Here is a 21,445-nt window from a genome sequence, read left to right on the forward strand (position 1 = left end):
GTTATTAGAGGGTTGGTTCTAGTTGATGTACTAGTGGGTTATTAGAGGGCTGGTTCTAGTTGATGTACTAGTGGGTTATTAGAGGGCTGGTCAGCTGGTTCTAGTTGATGTACTAGAGGGTTATTAGAGGGCTGGTTCTAGTTGATGTACTAGTGGGTTATTAGAGTGCTGGTTCTAGTTGATGTACTAGTGGGTTATTAGAGGGTTGGATCTAGTTGACGTACTAGTGGGTTATTAGAAGGCTGGTCAGCTGGTTCTACTTGATGTACTAGTGGGTTATTAGAGGGCTGGTCAGCTGGTTCTAGTTGATGTACTAGTGGGTTATTAGAGAGCTGGTTCTAGTTGACATACTAGTGGGTTATTAAAGGGCTGGTTCTAGTTGATGTACTAGTGGGTTATTAGAGGGCTGGTTCTAGTTGATGTACTAGTGGGTTATTAGAGGGCTGGTTCTAGTTGATGTACTTGTGGGTTATTAGAGGGCTGGTCAGCTGGTTCTAGTTGATGTACTTGTGGGTTATTAGAGGGCTGGTTCTAGTTGATGTACTAGTGGGTTATTAGAGGGCTGGTCAGCTGGTTCTAGTGGGTTATTACAGGGCTGGTTCTAGTTGATGTACTAGTGGGTTATTAGAGGGCTGGTCAGATGGTTCTAGTTGATGTACTAGTGGGTTATTAGAGGGCTGGATCTAGTTGATGTACTAGTGGGTTATTAGAGAGCTGGTTCTAGTTCATGTACTAGTGGGTTATTAGAGGGCTGGTCAGCTGGTTCTAGTTGATGTACTAGTGGGTTATTAGAGAGCTGGTTCTAGTTGATGTACTAGTGGGTTATTAGAGGGCTGGTCAGCTGGTTCTAGTTGATGTACTAGGGGGTTATTAGAGGGCTGGTACTAGTTGATGTACTAGTGGGTAATTAGAGGGCTGGTCAGCTGGTTCTAGTTGATGTACTAGTGGGTTATTAGAGGGCTGGTTCTAGTTGATGTACTAGTGGGTAATTAGAGGGCTGGTCAGCTGGTTCTAGTTGATGTACTAGTGGGTTATTAGAGGGCTGGTTCTAGTTTATGTACTATTGGGTTATTAGAGAGCTGGTTCTAGTTGATGTACTAGTGGGTTATTAGAGGGCTGGTCAGCTGGTTCTAGTTGATGTACTAGTGGGTTATTAGAGGGCTAGTCAGCTGGTTCCAGTTGATGTACTAGAGGGTTATTAGAGGGCTGGTTCTAGTTGATGTACTAGAGGGTTAATAGAGGGCTGGTCAGCTGGTTCTAGTTGATGTACTAGTGGGTAATTAGAGGGCTGGTCAGCTGGTTCTAGTTGATGTACTAGTGGGTTATTAGAGGGCTGGGTCTAGTTGATGTACTAGTGGGTTATTAGAGGCCTGGTCAGCTGGTTCTAGTTGATGTACTAGTGGGTTATTAGAGGGCTGGTTCTAGTTGATGTAATAGCAGGTTATTAGAGGGCTGGTCAGCTGGTTCTAGTTGATGTACTAGTGGGTTATTAGAGGGCTGGTTCTAGTTGATGTACTAGTGGGTTATTAGAGAGCTGGTTCTAGTTGATGTACTAGTGGGTTATTAGAGGGCTGGTCAGCTGGTTCTAGTTGATGTACTAGTGGGTTATTAGAGGGCTAGTCAGCTGGTTCCAGTTGATGTACTAGAGGGTTATTAGAGGGCTGGTTCTAGTTGATGTACTAGAGGGTTAATAGAGGGCTGGTCAGCTGGTTCTAGTTGATGTACTAGTGGGTAATTAGAGGGCTGGTCAGCTGGTTCTAGTTGATGTACTAGTGGGTTATTAGAGGGCTGGGTCTAGTTGATGTACTAGTGGGTTATTAGAGAGCTGGTTCTAGTTGATGTACTAATGGGTAATTAGAGGGCTGGTCAGCTGGTTCTAGTTGATGTACTAGTGGGTTATTAGAGGGCTGGTTCTAGTTGATGTACTAGTGGGTTATTAGAGGGCTGGTCAGCTGGTTCTAGTTGATGTACTAGAGGGTTATTAGAGGGCTGGTTCTAGTTGATGTACTAGTGGGTTATTAGAGTGCTGGTTCTAGTTGATGTACTAGTGGGTTATTAGAGGGTTGGATCTAGTTGACGTACTAGTGGGTTATTAGAAGGCTGGTCAGCTGGTTCTACTTGATGTACTAGTGGGTTATTAGAGGGCTGGTCAGCTGGTTCTAGTTGATGTACTAGTGGGTTATTAGAGAGCTGGTTCTAGTTGACATACTAGTGGGTTATTAAAGGGCTGGTTCTAGTTGATGTACTAGTGGGTTATTAGAGGGCTGGTTCTAGTTGATGTACTAGTGGGTTATTAGAGGGCTGGTTCTAGTTGATGTACTTGTGGGTTATTAGAGGGCTGGTCAGCTGGTTCTAGTTGATGTACTTGTGGGTTATTAGAGGGCTGGTTCTAGTTGATGTACTAGTGGGTTATTAGAGGGCTGGTCAGCTGGTTCTAGTGGGTTATTACAGGGCTGGTTCTAGTTGATGTACTAGTGGGTTATTAGAGGGCTGGTCAGATGGTTCTAGTTGATGTACTAGTGGGTTATTAGAGGGCTGGGTCTAGTTGATGTACTAGTGGGTTATTAGAGGCCTGGTCAGCTGGTTCTAGTTGATGTACTAGTGGGTTATTAGAGGGCTGGTTCTAGTTGATGTAATAGCAGGTTATTAGAGGGCTGGTCAGCTGGTTCTAGTTGATGTACTAGTGGGTTATTAGAGGGCTGGTTCTAGTTGATGTACTAGTGGGTTATTAGAGAGCTGGTTCTAGTTGATGTACTAGTGGGTTATTAGAGGGCTGGTCAGCTGGTTCTAGTTGATGTACTAGTGGGTTATTAGAGGGCTAGTCAGCTGGTTCCAGTTGATGTACTAGAGGGTTATTAGAGGGCTGGTTCTATTTGATGTACTAGAGGGTTATTAAAGGGCTGGTTCTAGTTTATGTACTAGTGGGTTATTAGAGGGCTGGTCAGCTGGTTCTAGTTGATGTACTTGTGGGTTATTAGAGGGCTGGTTCTAGTTGATGTACTAGTGGGTTATTAGAGGGCTGGTCAGATGGTTCTAGTTGATGTACTAGTGGGTTATTAGAGGGCTGGATCTAGTTGATGTACTAGTGGGTTATTAGAGATCTGGTTCTAGTTCATGTACTAGTGGGTTATTAGAGGGCTGGTCAGCTGGTTCTAGTGGGTTATTACAGGGCTGGTTCTAGTTGATGTACTAGTGGGTTATTAGAGGGCTGGTCAGATGGTTCTAGTTGATGTACTAGTGGGTTATTAGAGGGCTGGATCTAGTTGATGTACTAGTGGGTTATTAGAGATCTGGTTCTAGTTCATGTACTAGTGGGTTATTAGAGGGCTGGTCAGCTGGTTCTAGTTGATGTACTAGTGGGTTATTAGAGAGCTGGTTCTAGTTGATGTACTAGTGGGTTATTAGAGGGCTGGTCAGCTGGTTCTAGTTGATGTACTAGGGGGTTATTAGAGGGCTGGTACTAGTTGATGTACTAGTGGGTAATTAGAGGGCTGGTCAGCTGGTTCTAGTTGATGTACTAGTGGGTTATTAGAGGGCTGGTTCTAGTTGATGTACTAGTGGGTAATTAGAGGGCTGGTCAGCTGGTTCTAGTTGATGTACTAGTGGGTTATTAGAGGGCTGGTTCTAGTTGATGTACTATTGGGTTATTAGAGAGCTGGTTCTAGTTGATGTACTAGTGGGTTATTAGAGGGCTGGTCAGCTGGTTCTAGTTGATGTACTAGTGGGTTATTAGAGGGCTAGTCAGCTGGTTCCAGTTGATGTACTAGAGGGTTATTAGAGGGCTGGTTCTAGTTGATGTACTAAAGGGTTAATAGAGGGCTGGTCAGCTGGTTCTAGTTGATGTACTAGTGGGTAATTAGAGGGCTGGTCAGCTGGTTCTAGTTGATGTACTAGTGGGTTATTAGAGGGCTGGGTCTAGTTGATGTACTAGTGGGTTATTAGAGGCCTGGTCAGCTGGTTCTAGTTGATGTACTAGTGGGTTATTAGAGGGCTGGTTCTAGTTGATGTAATAGCAGGTTATTAGAGGGCTGGTCAGCTGGTTCTAGTTGATGTACTAGTGGGTTATTAGAGGGCTGGTTCTAGTTGATGTACTAGTGGGTTATTAGAGAGCTGGTTCTAGTTGATGTACTAGTGGGTTATTAGAGGGCTGGTCAGCTGGTTCTAGTTGATGTACTAGTGGGTTATTAGAGGGCTAGTCAGCTGGTTCCAGTTGATGTACTAGAGGGTTATTAGAGGACTGGTTCTATTTGATGTACTAGAGGGTTATTAAAGGGCTGGTTCTAGTTTATGTACTAGTGGGTTATTAGAGGGCTGGTTCTAGTTGATGTACTAGAAGTTTATTAGAGGGCTGGTCAGCTGGTTCTAGTTGATGTACTAGTGGGTTATTAGAGGGTTGGATCTAGTTGACGTACTAGTAGGTTATTAGAAGGTTGGTCAGCTGGTTCTACTTGATGTACTAGTGGGTTATTAGAGGGCTGGTCAGCTGGTTCTAGTTGATGTACTAGTGGGTTATTAGAGAGCTGGTTCTAGTTGATGTACTAGTGGGTTATTAGAGGGCTGGTTCTAGTTGATGTACTAGTGGGTTATTAGAGGGCTGGTCAGCTGGTTCTAGTTGATGTACTAGTGGGTTATTAGAGGGCTGGTCAGCTGGTTCTAGTTGATGTACTAGAGGGTTATTAGAGGGCTGGTTCTAGTTGATGTACTAGAGGGTTATTAGAGGGCTGGTCAGCTGGTTCTAGTTGATGTACTAGTAGGTAATTAGAGGGCTGGTCAGCTGGTTCTAGTTGATGTACTAGTGGGTTATTAGAGGGCTGGGTCTAGTTGATGTACTAGTGGGTTATTAGAGGCCTGGTCAGCTGGTTCTAGTTGATGTACTAGTGGGTTATTAGAGGGCTGGTTCTAGTTGATGTAATAGCAGGTTATTAGAGGGCTGGTCAGCTGGTTCTAGTTGATGTACTAGTGGGTTATTAGAGGGCTGGTTCTAGTTGATGTACTAGTGGGTTATTAGAGAGCTGGTTCTAGTTGATGTACTAGTGGGTTATTAGAGGGCTGGTCAGCTGGTTCTAGTTGATGTACTAGTGGGTTATTAGAGGGCTAGTCAGCTGGTTCCAGTTGATGTACTAGAGGGTTATTAGAGGGCTGGTTCTATTTGATGTACTAGAGGGTTATTAAAGGGCTGGTTCTAGTTTATGTACTAGTGGGTTATTAGAGGGCTGGTTCTAGTTGATGTACTAGAAGTTTATTAGAGGGCTGGTCAGCTGGTTCTAGTTGATGTACTAGTGGGTTATTAGAGGGTTGGATCTAGTTGACGTACTAGTAGGTTATTAGAAGGCTGGTCAGCTGGTTCTACTTGATGTACTAGTGGGTTATTAGAGGGCTGGTCAGCTGGTTCTAGTTGATGTACTAGTGGGTTATTAGAGAGCTGGTTCTAGTTGATGTACTAGTGGGTTATTAGAGGGCTGGTTCTAGTTGATGTACTAGTGGGTTATTAGAGGGCTGGTCAGCTGGTTCTAGTTGATGTACTAGTGGGTTATTAGAGGGCTGGTCAGCTGGTTCTAGTTGATGTACTAGTGGGTTATTAGAGAGCTGGTTCTAGTTGATATACTAGCGGGTTATTAGAGGGCTGGTCAGCTGGTTCTAGTTGATGTACTTGTGGGTTATTAGAGGGCTGGTCAGCTGGTTCTAGTTGATGTACTAGTGGGTTATTAGAGGGCTGGTTCTAGTGTATGTACTAGTGGGTTATTAGAGGGCTGGTCAGCTGGTTCTAGTTGATGTACTAGTGGGTTATTAGAAGGCTGGTTCTAGTTGATGTACTAGTGGGTTATTAGAGGGCTGGTCAGATGGTTCTAGTTAATGTACTAGTGGGTTATTAGAGGGTTGGATCTAGTTGACGTACTAGTAGGTTATTAGAAGGCTGGTCAGCTGGTTCTACTTGATGTACTAGTGGGTTATTAGAGGGCTGGTCAGCTGGTTCTAGTTGATGTACTAGTGGGTTATTAGAGAGCTGGTTCTAGTTGATGTACTAGTGGGTTATTAGAGGGCTGGTTCTAGTTGATGTACTAGTGGGTTATTAGAGGGCTGGTCAGCTGGTTCTAGTTGATGTACTAGTGGGTTATTAGAGGGCTGGTTCTAGTTGATGTACTAGTGGGTTATTAGAGGGCTGGTAAGCTGGTTCTAGTTAATGTACTAGTGGGTTATTAGAGGGCTGGTCAGCTGGTTGTAGTTAATGTACTAGTGGGTTATTACAGGGCTGGTTCTAGTTGATGTACTAGTGGGTTATTAGAGGGCTGGTCAGCTGGTTCTAGTTGATGTACTTGTGGGTTATTAGAGGGCGGGTTCTAGTTGATGTACTAGTGGGTTATTAGAGGGCTGGTTCTAGTTGATGTACTAGTGGGTTATTACAGGGCTGGTTCTAGTTGATGTACTAGTGGGTTATTAGAGGGCTGGTCAGCTGGTTCTAGTTGATGTACTAGTGGGTTATTAGAGGGGTGGTCAGCTGGTTCTAGTTAATGTACTAGTGGGTTATTAGACGGTTGGATCTAGTTGACGTACTAGTGGGTTATTAGAAGGCTGGTCAGCTGGTTCTACTTGATGTACTAGTGGGTTATTAGAGGGGTGATCAGCTGGATCTAGTTGATGTACTAGTGGGTTATTAGAGGGCTGGTTCTAGTTGATGTACTAGCGGGTTATTAGAGGGCTGGTCAGCTGGTTCTAGTTGATGTACTAGTGGGTTATTAGAGGGCTGGTCAGCTGGTTCTAGTTGATGTACTAGTGGGTTATGAGAGGGCTGGTTCTAGTTGATGTACTAGTGGGTTATTAGAGGGTTGGTTCTAGTTGATGTACTAGGGGGTTATTAGAGGGCTGGTCAGCTGGTTCTAGTTCATGTACTAGTGGGTTATTAGAGAGCTGGTCACCTGGTTCTAGTTGATGTACTAGTGGGTTATTAGAGGGCTGGTTCTAGTTGATGTACTAGTGGGTTATTAGAGGGCTGGTCAGCTGGTTCTAGTTGATGTACTAGTGGGTTATTAGAGAGCTGGTTCTAGTTGATGTACTAGCGGGTTATTAGAGGGCTGGTCAGCTGGTTCTAGTTGATGTACTTGTGGGTTATTAGAGGGCTGGTCAGCTGGTTCTAGTTGATGTACTAGTGGGTTATTAGAGGGCTGGTTCTAGTGTATGTACTAGTGGGTTATTAGAGGGCTGGTCAGCTGGTTCTAGTTGATGTACTAGTGGGTTATTAGAGGGCTGGTTCTAGTTGATGTACTAGTGGGTTATTAGAGGGCTGGTCAGCTGGTTCTAGTTAATGTACTAGTGGGATATTAGAGGGTTGGATCTAGTTGACGTACTAGTAGGTTATTAGAAGGCTGGTCAGCTGGTTCTACTTGATGTACTAGCGGGTTATTAGAGGGCTGGTCAGCTGGTTCTAGTTGATGTACTAGTGGGTTATTAGAGGGCTGGTTCTAGTTGATGTACTAGTGGGTTATTAGAGGGCTGGTAAGCTGGTTCTAGTTAATGTACTAGTGGGTTATTAGAGAGCTGGTTTTAGTTGATGTACTAGCGGGTTATTAGAGGGCTGGTCAGCTGGTTCTAGTTAATGTACTAGCGGGTTATTAGAGGGCTGGTCAGCTGGTTCTAGTTGATGTACTAGTGGGTTATTAGAGAGCTGGTTCTAGTTGATGTACTAGTGGGTTATTACAGGGCTGGTTCTAGTTGATGTACTAGTGGGTTATTAGAGGGCTGGTCAGCTGGTTCTAGTTGATGTACTTGTGGGTTATTAGAGGGCGGGTTCTAGTTGATGTACTAGTGGGTTATTAGAGGGCTGGTTCTAGTTGATGTACTAGTGGGTTATTAGAGGGCTGGTTCTAGTTGATGTACTAGTGGGTTATTACAGGGCTGGTTCTAGTTGATGTACTAGTGGGTTATTAGAGGGCTGGTCAGCTGGTTCTAGTTGATGTACTAGTGGGTTATTAGACGGTTGGATCTAGTTGACGTACTAGTGGGTTATTAGAAGGCTGGTCAGCTGGTTCTACTTGATGTACTAGCGGGTTATTAGAGGGGTGATCAGCTGGATCTAGTTGATGTACTAGTGGGTTATTAGAGGGCTGGTTCTAGTTGATGTACTAGCGGGTTATTAGAGGGCTGGTCAGCTGGTTCTAGTTGATGTACTAGTGGGTTATTAGAGGGCTGGTCAGCTGGTTCTAGTTGATGTACTAGTGGGTTATTAGAGGGCTGGTTCTAGTTGATGTACTAGTGGGTTATTAGAGGGCTGGTTCTAGTTGATGTACTAGTGGGTTATTAGAGGGCTGGTCAGCTGGTTCTAGTTGATGTACTAGCGGGTTATTAGAGGGCTGGTCAGCTGGTTCTAGTTGATGTACTAGTGGGTTATTAGAGGGCTGGTTCTAGTTGATGTACTAGTGGGTTATTAGAGGGCTGGTTCTAGTTGATGTACTAGTGGGTTATTAGATGGATGGTTCTAGTAGATGTACTAGTGGGTTATTAGAGGGCTGGTTCTAGTTGATGTACTTGTGGGTTATTAGAGGGCTGGTTCTAGTTGATGTACTAGTGGGTTATTAGAGGGCTGGTCAGCTGGTTCTAGTTGATGTACTAGCGGGTTATTAGAGGGCTGGTCAGCTGGTTCTAGTTGATGTACTAGAGGGTTATTAGAGGGCTGGTTCTAGTTGATGTACTAGAGGGTTATTAGAGGGCTGGTCAGCTGGTTCTAGTTGATGTACTAGTGGGTAATTAGAGGGCTGGTCAGCTGGTTCTAGTTGATGTACTAGTGGGTGATTAGAGGGCTGGGTCTAGTTGATGTACTAGTGGGTTATTAGAGGGCTGGTCAGCTGGTTCTAGTTGATGTACTAGTGGGTTATTAGAGGGCTGGTTCTAGTTGATGTACTAGTGGGTTATTAGAGAGCTGGTTCTAGTTGATGTACTAGTGGGTTATTAGAGGGCTGGTCAGCTGGTTCTAGTTGATGTACTAGTGGGTTATTAGAGGGCTAGTCAGCTGGTTCCAGTTGATGTACTAGAGGGTTATTAGAGGGCTGGTTCTATTTGATGTACTAGAGGGTTATTAAAGGGCTGGTTCTAGTTTATGTACTAGTGGGTTATTAGAGGGCTGGTTCTAGTTGATGTACTAGAAGTTTATTAGAGGGCTGGTCAGCTGGTTCTAGTTGATGTACTAGTGGGTTATTAGAGGGTTGGATCTAGTTGACGTACTAGTAGGTTATTAGAAGGCTGGTCAGCTGGTTCTACTTGATGTACTAGTGGGTTATTAGAGGGCTGGTCAGCTGGTTCTAGTTGATGTACTAGTGGGTTATTAGAGAGCTGGTTCTAGTTGATGTACTAGTGGGTTATTAGAGGGCTGGTTCTAGTTGATGTACTAGTGGGTTATTAGAGGGCTGGTCAGCTGGTTCTAGTTGATGTACTAGTGGGTTATTAGAGGGCTGGTCAGCTGGTTCTAGTTGATGTACTAGTGGGTTATTAGAGAGCTGGTTCTAGTTGATGTACTAGCGGGTTATTAGAGGGCTGGTCAGCTGGTTCTAGTTGATGTACTTGTGGGTTATTAGAGGGCTGGTCAGCTGGTTCTAGTTGATGTACTAGTGGGTTATTAGAGGGCTGGTTCTAGTGTATGTACTAGTGGGTTATTAGAGGGCTGGTCAGCTGGTTCTAGTTGATGTACTAGTGGGTTATTAGAGGGCTGGTTCTAGTTGATGTACTAGTGGGTTATTAGAGGGCTGGTCAGCTGGTTCTAGTTAATGTACTAGTGGGTTATTAGAGGGTTGGATCTAGTTGACGTACTAGTAGGTTATTAGAAGGCTGGTCAGCTGGTTCTACTTGATGTACTAGTGGGTTATTAGAGGGCTGGTCAGCTGGTTCTAGTTGATGTACTAGTGGGTTATTAGAGAGCTGGTTCTAGTTGATGTACTAGTGGGTTATTAGAGGGCTGGTTCTAGTTGATGTACTAGTGGGTTATTAGAGGGCTGGTCAGCTGGTTCTAGTTGATGTACTAGTGGGTTATTAGAGGGCTGGTCAGCTGGTTCTAGTTGATGTACTAGTGGGTTATTAGAGAGCTGGTTCTAGTTGATGTACTAGCGGGTTATTAGAGGGCTGGTCAGCTGGTTCTAGTTGATGTACTTGTGGGTTATTAGAGGGCTGGTCAGCTGGTTCTAGTTGATGTACTAGTGGGTTATTAGAGGGCTGGTTCTAGTGTATGTACTAGTGGGTTATTAGAGGGCTGGTCAGCTGGTTCTAGTTGATGTACTAGTGGGTTATTAGAGGGCTGGTTCTAGTTGATGTACTAGTGGGTTATTAGAGGGCTGGTCAGCTGGTTCTAGTTAATGTACTAGTGGGTTATTAGAGGGTTGGATCTAGTTGACGTACTAGTAGGTTATTAGAAGGCTGGTCAGCTGGTTCTACTTGATGTACTAGTGGGTTATTAGAGGGCTGGTCAGCTGGTTCTAGTTGATGTACTAGTGGGTTATTAGAGAGCTGGTTCTAGTTGATGTACTAGTGGGTTATTAGAGGGCTGGTTCTAGTTGATGTACTAGTGGGTTATTAGAGGGCTGGTCAGCTGGTTCTAGTTGATGTACTAGTGGGTTATTAGAGGGCTGGTTCTAGTTGATGTACTAGTGGGTTATTAGAGGGCTGGTAAGCTGGTTCTAGTTAATGTACTAGTGGGTTATTAGAGGGCTGGTCAGCTGGTTCTAGTTGATGTACTAGTGGGTTATTACAGGGCTGGTTCTAGTTGATGTACTAGTGGGTTATTAGAGGGCTGGTCAGCTGGTTCTAGTTGATGTACTTGTGGGTTATTAGAGGGCGGGTTCTAGTTGATGTACTAGTGGGTTATTAGAGGGCTGGTTCTAGTTGATGTACTAGTGGGTTATTAGAGGGCTGGTTCTAGTTGATGTACTAGTGGGTTATTACAGGGCTGGTTCTAGTTGATGTACTAGTGGGTTATTAGAGGGCTGGTCAGCTGGTTCTAGTTGATGTACTAGTGGGTTATTAGAGGGATGGTCAGCTGGTTCTAGTTAATGTACTAGTGGGTTATTAGACGGTTGGATCTAGTTAACGTACTAGTGGGTTATTAGAAGGCTGGTCAGCTGGTTCTACTTGATGTACTAGTGGGTTATTAGAGGGGTGATCAGCTGGATCTAGTTGATGTACTAGTGGGTTATTAGAGGGCTGGTTCTAGTTGATGTACTAGCGGGTTATTAGAGGGCTGGTCAGCTGGTTCTAGTTGATGTACTAGTGGGTTATTAGAGGGCTGGTCAGCTGGTTCTAGTTGATGTACTAGTGGGTTATGAGAGGGCTGGTTCTAGTTGATGTACTAGTGGGTTATTAGAGGGTTGGTTCTAGTTGATGTACTAGGGGGTTATTAGAGGGCTGGTCAGCTGGTTCTAGTTCATGTACTAGTGGGTTATTAGAGAGCTGGTCAGCTGGTTCTAGTTGATGTACTAGTGGGTTATTAGAGGGCTGGTTCTAGTTGATGTACTAGTGGGTTATTAGAGGGCTGGTCAGCTGGTTCTAGTTGATGTACTAGTGGGTTATTAGAGAGCTGGTTCTAGTTGATGTACTAGCGGGTTATTAGAGGGCTGGTCAGCTGGTTCTAGTTGATGTACTTGTGGGTTATTAGAGGGCTGGTCAGCTGGTTCTAGTTGATGTACTAGTGGGTTATTAGAGGGCTGGTTCTAGTGTATGTACTAGTGGGTTATTAGAGGGCTGGTCAGCTGGTTCTAGTTGATGTACTAGTGGGTTATTAGAGGGCTGGTTCTAGTTGATGTACTAGTGGGTTATTAGAGGGCTGGTCAGCTGGTTCTAGTTGATGTACTAGCGGGTTATTAGAGGGCTGGTCAGCTGGTTCTAGTTGATGTACTAGTGGGTTATTAGAGGGCTGGTTCTAGTTGATGTACTAGTGGGTTATTAGAGGGCTGGTTCTAGTTGATGTACTAGTGGGTTATTAGATGGATGGTTCTAGTAGATGTACTAGTGGGTTATTAGAGGGCTGGTTCTAGTTGATGTACTTGTGGGTTATTAGAGGGCTGGTTCTAGTTGATGTACTAGTGGGTTATTAGAGGGCTGGTCAGCTGGTTCTAGTTGATGTACTAGCGGGTTATTAGAGGGCTGGTCAGCTGGTTCTAGTTGATGTACTAGAGGGTTATTAGAGGGCTGGTTCTAGTTGATGTACTAGAGGGTTATTAGAGGGCTGGTCAGCTGGTTCTAGTTGATGTACTAGTGGGTAATTAGAGGGCTGGTCAGCTGGTTCTAGTTGATGTACTAGTGGGTTATTAGAGGGCTGGGTCTAGTTGATGTACTAGTGGGTTATTAGAGGCCTGGTCAGCTGGTTCTAGTTGATGTACTAGTGGGTTATTAGAGGGCTGGTTCTAGTTGATGTAATAGCAGGTTATTAGAGGGCTGGTCAGCTGGTTCTAGTTGATGTACTAGTGGGTTATTAGAGGGCTGGTTCTAGTTGATGTACTAGTGGGTTATTAGAGAGCTGGTTCTAGTTGATGTACTAGTGGGTTATTAGAGGGCTAGTCAGCTGGTTCCAGTTGATGTACTAGAGGGTTATTAGAGGGCTGGTTCTATTTGATGTACTAGAGGGTTATTAAAGGGCTGGTTCTAGTTTATGTACTAGTGGGTTATTAGAGGGCTGGTTCTAGTTGATGTACTAGAAGTTTATTAGAGGGCTGGTCAGCTGGTTCTAGTTGATGTACTAGTGGGTTATTAGAGGGTTGGATCTAGTTGACGTACTAGTAGGTTATTATAAGGCTGGTCAGCTGGTTCTACTTGATGTACTAGTGGGTTATTAGAGGGCTGGTCAGCTGGTTCTAGTTGATGTACTAGTGGGTTATTAGAGAGCTGGTTCTAGTTGATGTACTAGTGGGTTATTAGAGGGCTGGTTCTAGTTGATGTACTAGTGGGTTATTAGAGGGCTGGTCAGCTGGTTCTAGTTGATGTACTAGTGGGTTATTAGAGGGCTGGTCAGCTGGTTCTAGTTGATGTACTAGTGGGCTATTAGAGAGCTGGTTCTAGTTGATGTACTAGCGGGTTATTAGAGGGCTGGTCAGCTGGTTCTAGTTGATGTACTTGTGGGTTATTAGAGGGCTGGTCAGCTGGTTCTAGTTGATGTACTAGTGGGTTATTAGAGGGCTGGTTCTAGTGTATGTACTAGTGGGTTATTAGAGGGCTGGTCAGCTGGTTCTAGTTGATGTACTAGTGGGTTATTAGAGGGCTGGTTCTAGTTGATGTACTAGTGGGTTATTAGAGGGCTGGTCAGCTGGTTCTAGTTAATGTACTAGTGGGTTATTAGAGGGTTGGATCTAGTTGACGTACTAGTAGGTTATTAGAAGGCTGGTCAGCTGGTTCTACTTGATGTACTAGTGGGTTATTAGAGGGCTGGTCAGCTGGTTCTAGTTGATGTACTAGTGGGTTATTAGAGAGCTGGTTCTAGTTGATGTACTAGTGGGTTATTAGAGGGCTGGTTCTAGTTGATGTACTAGTGGGTTATTAGAGGGCTGGTCAGCTGGTTCTAGTTGATGTACTAGTGGGTTATTAGAGGGCTGGTTCTAGTTGATGTACTAGTGGGTTATTAGAGGGCTGGTAAGCTGGTTCTAGTTAATGTACTAGTGGGTTATTAGAGGGCTGGTCAGCTGGTTCTAGTTGATGTACTAGTGGGTTATTACAGGGCTGGTTCTAGTTGATGTACTAGTGGGTTATTAGAGGGCTGGTCAGCTGGTTCTAGTTGATGTACTTGTGGGTTATTAGAGGGCGGGTTCTAGTTGATGTACTAGTGGGTTATTAGAGGGCTGGTTCTAGTTGATGTACTAGTGGGTTATTAGAGGGCTGGTTCTAGTTGATGTACTAGTGGGTTATTACAGGGCTGGTTCTAGTTGATGTACTAGTGGGTTATTAGAGGGCTGGTCAGCTGGTTCTAGTTGATGTACTAGTGGGTTATTAGAGGGATGGTCAGCTGGTTCTAGTTAATGTACTAGTGGGTTATTAGACGGTTGGATCTAGTTAACGTACTAGTGGGTTATTAGAAGGCTGGTTAGCTGGTTCTACTTGATGTACTAGTGGGTTATTAGAGGGGTGATCAGCTGGATCTAGTTGATGTACTAGTGGGTTATTAGAGGGCTGGTTCTAGTTGATGTACTAGCGGGTTATTAGAGGGCTGGTCAGCTGGTTCTAGTTGATGTACTAGTGGGTTATTAGAGGGCTGGTCAGCTGGTTCTAGTTGATGTACTAGTGGGTTATGAGAGGGCTGGTTCTAGTTGATGTACTAGTGGGTTATTAGAGGGTTGGTTCTAGTTGATGTACTAGGGGGTTATTAGAGGGCTGGTCAGCTGGTTCTAGTTCATGTACTAGTGGGTTATTAGAGAGCTGGTCAGCTGGTTCTAGTTGATGTACTAGTGGGTTATTAGAGGGCTGGTTCTAGTTGATGTACTAGTGGGTTATTAGAGGGCTGGTCAGCTGGTTCTAGTTGATGTACTAGTGGGTTATTAGAGAGCTGGTTCTAGTTGATGCACTAGCGGGTTATTAGAGGGCTGGTCAGCTGGTTCTAGTTGATGTACTTGTGGGTTATTAGAGGGCTGGTTCTAGTGTATGTACTAGTGGGTTATTAGAGGGCTGGTCAGCTGGTTCTAGTTGATGTACTAGTGGGTTATTAGAGGGCTGGTTCTAGTGTATGTACTAGTGGGTTATTAGAGGGCTGGTCAGCTGGTTCTAGTTGATGTACTAGTGGGTTATTAGAGGGCTGGTTCTAGTTGATGTACTAGTGGGTTATTAGAGGGCTGGTCAGCTGGTTCTAGTTAATGTACTAGTGGGTTATTAGAGGGTTGGATCTAGTTGACGTACTAGTAGGTTATTAGAAGGCTGGTCAGCTGGTTCTACTTGATGTACTAGTGGGTTATTAGAGGGCTGGTCAGCTGGTTCTAGTTGATGTACTAGTGGGTTATTAGAGAGCTGGTTCTAGTTGATGTACTAGTGGGTTATTAGAGGGCTGGTTCTAGTTGATGTACTAGTGGGTTATTAGAGGGCTGGTCAGCTGGTTCTAGTTGATGTACTAGTGGGTTATTAGAGGGCTGGTTCTAGTTGATGTACTAGTGGGTTATTAGAGGGCTGGTAAGCTGGTTCTAGTTAATGTACTAGTGGGTTATTAGAGAGCTGGTTTTAGTTGATGTACTAGCGGGTTATTAGAGGGCTGGTCAGCTGGTTCTAGTTAATGTACTAGCGGGTTATTAGAGGGCTGGTCAGCTGGTTCTAGTTGATGTACTAGTGGGTTATTAGAGAGCTGGTTCTAGTTGATGTACTAGCGGGTTATTAGAGGGCTGGTTCTAGTTGATGTACTAGTGGGTTATTACAGGGCTGGTTCTAGTTGATGTACTAGTGGGTTATTAGAGGGCTGGTCAGCTGGTTCTAGTTGATGTACTTGTGGGTTATTAGAGGGCGGGTTCTAGTTGATGTACTAGTGGGTTATTAGAGGGCTGGTTCTAGTTGATGTACTAGTGGGTTATTAGAGGGCTGGTTCTAGTTGATGTACTAGTGGGTTATTACAGGGCTGGTTCTAGTTGATGTACTAGTGGGTTATTAGAGGGCTGGTCAGCTGGTTCTAGTTGATGTACTAGCGGGTTATTAGAGGGCTGGTCAGCTGGTTCTAGTTGATGTACTAGTGGGTTATTAGACGGTTGGATCTAGTTGACGTACTAGTGGGTTATTAGAAGGCTGGTCAGCTGGTTCTACTTGATGTACTAGTGGGTTATTAGAGGGGTGATCAGCTGGATCTAGTTGATGTACTAGTGGGTTATTAGAGGGCTGGTTCTAGTTGATGTACTAGCGGGTTATTAGAGGGCTGGTCAGCTGGTTCTAGTTGATGTACTAGTGGGTTATTAGAGGGCTGGTCAGCTGGTTCTAGTTGATGTACTAGTGGGTTATTAGAGGGCTGGTTCTAGTTGATGTACTAGTGGGTTATTAGAGGGCTGGTTCTAGTTGATGTACTAGTGGGTTATTAGAGGGCTGGTCAGCTGGTTCTAGTTGATGTACTAGCGGGTTATTAGAGGGCTGGTCAGCTGGTTCTAGTTGATGTACTAGTGGGTTATTAGAGGGCTGGTTCTAGTTGATGTACTAGTGGGTTATTAGAGGGCTGGTTCTAGTTGATGTACTAGTGGGTTATTAGATGGATGGTTCTAGTAGATGTACTAGTGGGTTATTAGAGGGCTGGTTCTAGTTGATGTACTTGTGGGTTATTAGAGGGCTGGTTCTAGTTGATGTACTAGTGGGTTATTAGAGGGCTGGTCAGCTGGTTCTAGTTGATGTACTAGCGGGTTATTAGAGGGCTGGTCAGCTGGTTCTAGTTGATGTACTAGTGGGTTATTAGAGGGCTGGTTCTAGTTGATGTACTAGTGGGTTATTAGAGGGCTGGTTCTAGTTGATGTACTAGTGGGTTATTAGATGGATGGTTCTAGTAGATGTACTAGTGGGTTATTAGAGGGCTGGTTCTAGTTGATGTACTTGTGGGTTATTAGAGGGCTGGTTCTAGTTGATGTACTAGTGGGTTATTAGAGGGCTGGTCAGCTGGTTCCAGTATGACCTATGATCCTACCTGCTGCTCGGGGTTCGATGGAACTCCTCTGGAGACGACGGGGGGGTGATGTCATCAACCTGAGACACCTCAAACAGCTTCTTAGCCACATCCTGCCTCAGACGCTTAGCCTTGGGAGCTACACACGGATACAAATACATCAACGACAAGAGACACCACAGTACTCTCTCTCTCCCTCACGTCATCACACTAACGGCAGAGAAGAGGGAAGAGCTACTCACTGATTGGCTCGTCCGCCAGCAGGTGTTCTATGTCCTCTCCGTCACACGGCACAGACGGGCCTTCCAATTGGCCGAGGCTCCGTTTTGACGATGCCTGTGATTGGCTCCTGAGTGGCTGGTCACCAGCGGTGATGGCTTCCTGGAACGACTGAGGCTTCTGCTTCCGGAACTCTGACCGCTTAGTGGAAGGAGCTGGATTAACTGACCACACAGAGAGACACACACACACACATCAGAATACACACACAGAGAGACACACACACACACACACACACACATCAGAATACACACACAGAGAGACACACACACACATTAGAATACACACACACACAGAGAGACACACACACACACACATCAGAATACACACACAGAGAGAGACACACACACAGACACACACACACACAGACACACACACACACACAGAGACACACACACATCAGAATACACAAACACACACAGAGAGACACACACACACACATCAGAATACACACACAGAGAGACACACACACACACACACATATCAGAATGCACACACACAGAGACAAACACACAGAGAGAGAGAGACATCAGACTAGTTGTGTAGCCGACAGTATTTTTTAGTGACAACACTTTTCTGGCATCCTCAAATTACACACAGGTGCAGATAGATAGGTAGCAGAGGTGGTCACCTGTAACATGGCCGAGGGGGAACCCTAACCAAGACCTGTAACATGGCCGGGTGGGAACCCTAATCAAGACCTGTAACATGGCCGAGGGGGAACCCTAACCAAGACCTGTAACATGGCCGTGTGGGAACCCTAATCAAGACCTGTAACATGGCCGAGGGGGAACCCTAACCAAGACCTGTAACATGGAGATGTGGGAACCCTAACCAAGACCTGTAACATGGAGACATGGGAACCCTAACCAAGACCTGTAACATGGAGACATGGGAACCCTAACCAAGACCTGTAACATGGAGACATGGGAACCCTAACCACAAGACCTGTAACATGGAGATGTGGGAACCCTAACCAAGACCTGTAACATGGAGACATGGGAACCCTAACCAAGACCTGTAACATGGAGATGTGGGAACCCTAACCAAGACCTGTAACATGGAGACATGGGAACCCTAACCAAGACCTGTAACATGGAGACATGGGAACCCTAACCAAGACCTGTAACATGGAGACATGGGAACCCTAACCACAAGACCTGTAACATGGAGACATGGGAACCCTAACCAAGACCTGTAACATGGAGACATGGGAACCCTAACCAAGATCTGTAACATGGAGACATGGGAAACCTAACCAAGAGCTGTAACATGGAGACATGGGAACCCTAACCAAGACCTGTAACATGGAGACATGGGAACCCTAACCAAGAGCTGTAACATGGAGACATGGGAACCCTAACCAAGACCTGTAACATGGAGACATGGGAACCCTAACCAAGACATGTAACATGGAGATGTGGGATGATTTTTTTACATTGTTTCTAACATGTTAATGCCAAAATAACGGCTAAAAACGGGTCGCCACTGTCTCACTATTTTCTCCTTCTGTTCCTAGAGAACTACTACATCTGTTCCTACTTTTAACTAAGAGCTCGTTAGTAAGCATTTCACTGTAAAGACTACACCTGCTGTATTCAGCATTTCACTGTGAGGTCTACTACACCTGTTGTATTCAGCATTTCACTGTGAGGTCTACTACACCTGTTGTATTCATCATTTCACTGTGAGGTCTACTACACCTGTTGTATTCATCATTTCACTGTGAGGTCTACTCCACCTGTTGTATTCAGCATTTCACTGTGAGGTCTACTACACCTGTTGTATTCAGCATTTCACTGTGAGGTCTACTACACCTGTTGTATTCAGCATTTCACTGTGAGGTCTACTACACCTGTTGTATTCATCATTTCACTGTAAGGTCTACTACACCTGTTGTATTCAGCATTTCACTGTGAGGTCTACTACACCTGTTGTATTCATCATTTCACTGTGAGGTCTACTACACCTGTTGTATTCATCATTTCACTGTGAGGTCTACTACACCTGTTGTACTCGGCTCATGTGACAAATACATTTTGAACTATTGACGACCCTATAAAGCGACTTTTCAAAACACTGCTATAGCCTACTGCCCGTTCTGAGTTATCACCTGACGCCCAGGTGAGAAACAAACTAATCGACCCGCGCTTGGAAAAGTCGGTTTAATAAGAAGACTTTTGGATATTTTTTTGTATCTTGACCAGACTAACTTTTATCCATCTAGCTAGGCTACAACTCACAGTCCATCTCAGCCAGGACCTCCAGCTCATCAGCGAACTGTTGTTCATACTCGTCCTCTATCCCGAACATCTCGTCATACTCGTCCATTAGTAGTCAGTCAAGTTGACCGGTATGTACCGGACAGCCGAGGTGTATAATATGATAATAATATCTATGCAATACTACTTTTTCAGTCGGTTCCGTGTTTGTTCGTTTTTGTCTTCTCCCGTCCCCGTCTGTCTGCTCAATTTCGCGGTAAACTCTTTGGGTTAACTATTTCCGGGTTAATGTTGTTTTCTCGCTTGTGATTGGATGATCCAGACAAAGCCTAAGCTGCTTGTCCAATAGAAATCAACCAATTCCATTTGTAGGCGCTGTTATGGCGACGACACGCCAAACTGCGCATGTGCAGCCAGTCAAAAATCAATGTCCACACTTTTGTGATTTAAAGTTGTTTCTGCCGAAAATGAAAACGTGTCAATTTGTCATTTTTCACGAAGTTGGAGTAATAACATGTTCAACTACTTAAAACATTGGCTTGAATCTAGATTGTGCCTTTTAGATTTAAGGAAAACTAACAACTAATAAGGAAGAATTGTTCATTTCTCTCATTGATCTATTTCACAAGTGTTCCCGGAAGTCTCAAAATATTGCACCTCTTGGTTTAGAAACTCTCTGATCCAGATATTCATGTTCCGGAGGGGGTGCTTCCGTATCCGGTCGGACCAAGTTAGTTTGAGCAGCAGAATAATAAAACAAATTCTACACTAGTACGGATAAAACCAGAGTTAAAATATTGCTGATCATTTCTCACACAACATCTCTGTAAAAAAATAAAATACGTTTCTTGTGAAAACAGAAAGACTTCAGGTGGAGAGGATAAAACGTGGGAGGTTCAACTCTGCCGCTGGGTGACGGTGCTACTCGTGTCTGTCTACTAAACAGCTGTCAACACAACTCATGTCTCCAGTGTTGACTTGTTGATTTGGAAAGAACAATTAATACGTTTTTTATACTGGACACCGAAAGCAAACTGGTGAGAGATTTAATTCGATAACCACGTTGTTTATATTGTCTGTCAGGACCCAAAGCATCGCAACCTGGACACATCTAATACTATAAACGGTGAAGTACGGGATAAACCGCTGGGATAATAATCGGTAACGAGTTCAGCTCATCACGAAACTGTCAGCAACAACTAGCGGCTTTTACCTTGGATAACTTAAAACCCCCTAAAAAAAAATCTCTCTCAATTAAAGTGTAGCTAGTTATATTCTTGTTAGTTTAGACTTTGAAACATTTATAAATATAAGTGGTTTAGTATGTAATAACTTTTACTCCTTAGTTTGTTGCTAGACAACGTTAGCTATCAGGAAGTGCTTGAGCAGCCAGGTGATCCCATCCCCGGTGTCACCATGGTAACCACCTGGTAAGGTACCGGAAGACCAAACTCCTGGGGCCCCTGCCCCTAGGCACGACACAGCAGATTCAAATTAACCAACTCATCATCAAGCTTTGATGATTTGAATCTGCTGTGTAGTGGCTAGGGTAAATACCATGGGGAAGGGGGCCCCAGGACTAGGGTAAATACCATGGGGTAGGGGGGCCCCAGGACTAGGGTAAATACCAAAACGTGCACCCATGGGGAGGGGGGCCCAGGACCAAGCTGTAGAGGAGTGAGTTAGTTAGTTAACTACTTAATGGTACTAGCTAGTTTATCTTCGTCTTACATGTTGTCGTTACTCTGCTGTTCTGAATCCAAAATACCCGGAGGATGACTTGGAGGACAGGTACCTACAGTAGGAAGCTACTGGACACAGAGGTGAAGTGATTAGGGTTTCTGTGTGAATGTTTTTATAGCAGGTTCATGGTTGTCTGCTAATGTAACCTCTTGGGTACTGAAACCCACTCAAGACAGTGTTTCGCCCACTGAGCAAAACCCGAGACTGTGTAGACACATTGTTATTTTATTGTGCGATTTAAAAAATATATATATATATTTTTTTAAACTTTAATTTATTTTCCTAACCCTGTTTTCTTAAATCTGCACTGTTGGTTAAGGGCTTGTAAGTAATCATTTCACTGTTGTATTTGGCAAATTAAATGTGATTTGTGTGGTAATAATGTTGTGTTTTCCAGGAAGGTCTCACTGAAGTGTGGCAGCCCAGACAGGGGTTGGCCACGCCCCCAGAGGGAGGGGCTAAGACCAATGTAGACAAACTAAAGGACCGATTGGTCCTGTTCTCCGCTAACTCCTCACCCTCTTGTATGGAGCTGGCCAATAGGATCGCAGAGTGAGTCAATAGACCACACCCACCTTCCAGATGTTCCAGTTTACACCAGGGCTGTTGCAGATAGAAACGCCTTGAT

The 21,445-nt window shown here is 44.4% G+C and overlaps 2 protein-coding genes across 4 annotated transcripts in view; one reads left to right on the forward strand and one right to left on the reverse strand.

The window, feature by feature from the left end:
* The window catches only part of LOC139394425 (chromosome transmission fidelity protein 18 homolog), a 79,196-nt gene extending 59,858 nt beyond the window's left edge, over positions 1–19,338 (reverse strand). For 2 of the 3 annotated variants that reach the window (XR_011629822.1, XM_071142491.1), the window contains exons 1-3: positions 19,096–19,332; positions 16,816–17,016; positions 16,595–16,712 (exon numbers count right to left, since the gene is read on the reverse strand). Coding sequence is in view for 2 of the 3 variants with exons in the window: in XM_071142491.1 (XP_070998592.1) it covers positions 16,595–16,712; positions 16,816–17,016; positions 19,096–19,183 (407 nt within the window). In the remaining variant the exon portion in view is untranslated. Of the gene's footprint in view, positions 1–16,594; positions 16,713–16,815; positions 17,017–19,095 lie in introns of all 3 variants that reach the window. The other variant, XM_071142488.1, reaches the window with a different exon arrangement.
* A 435-nt stretch (positions 19,339–19,773) lies between these two features.
* Positions 19,774–21,445, forward strand: part of LOC139394423 (phosphoribosyl pyrophosphate synthase-associated protein 2-like) — a 16,118-nt gene continuing 14,446 nt past the window's right edge. The window contains exons 1-2 of the mRNA XM_071142486.1: positions 19,774–20,111; positions 21,215–21,369. Coding sequence (XP_070998587.1) covers positions 21,344–21,369 — 26 coding nt within the window. The 5' untranslated portion in view covers positions 19,774–20,111; positions 21,215–21,343. The remainder of the gene's footprint in view (positions 20,112–21,214; positions 21,370–21,445) is intronic.

This window comes from Oncorhynchus clarkii, unplaced genomic scaffold, assembly GCF_045791955.1.
Source record: "Oncorhynchus clarkii lewisi isolate Uvic-CL-2024 unplaced genomic scaffold, UVic_Ocla_1.0 unplaced_contig_14094_pilon_pilon, whole genome shotgun sequence".
NCBI classification, from domain to species: domain Eukaryota; kingdom Metazoa; phylum Chordata; class Actinopteri; order Salmoniformes; family Salmonidae; genus Oncorhynchus; species Oncorhynchus clarkii.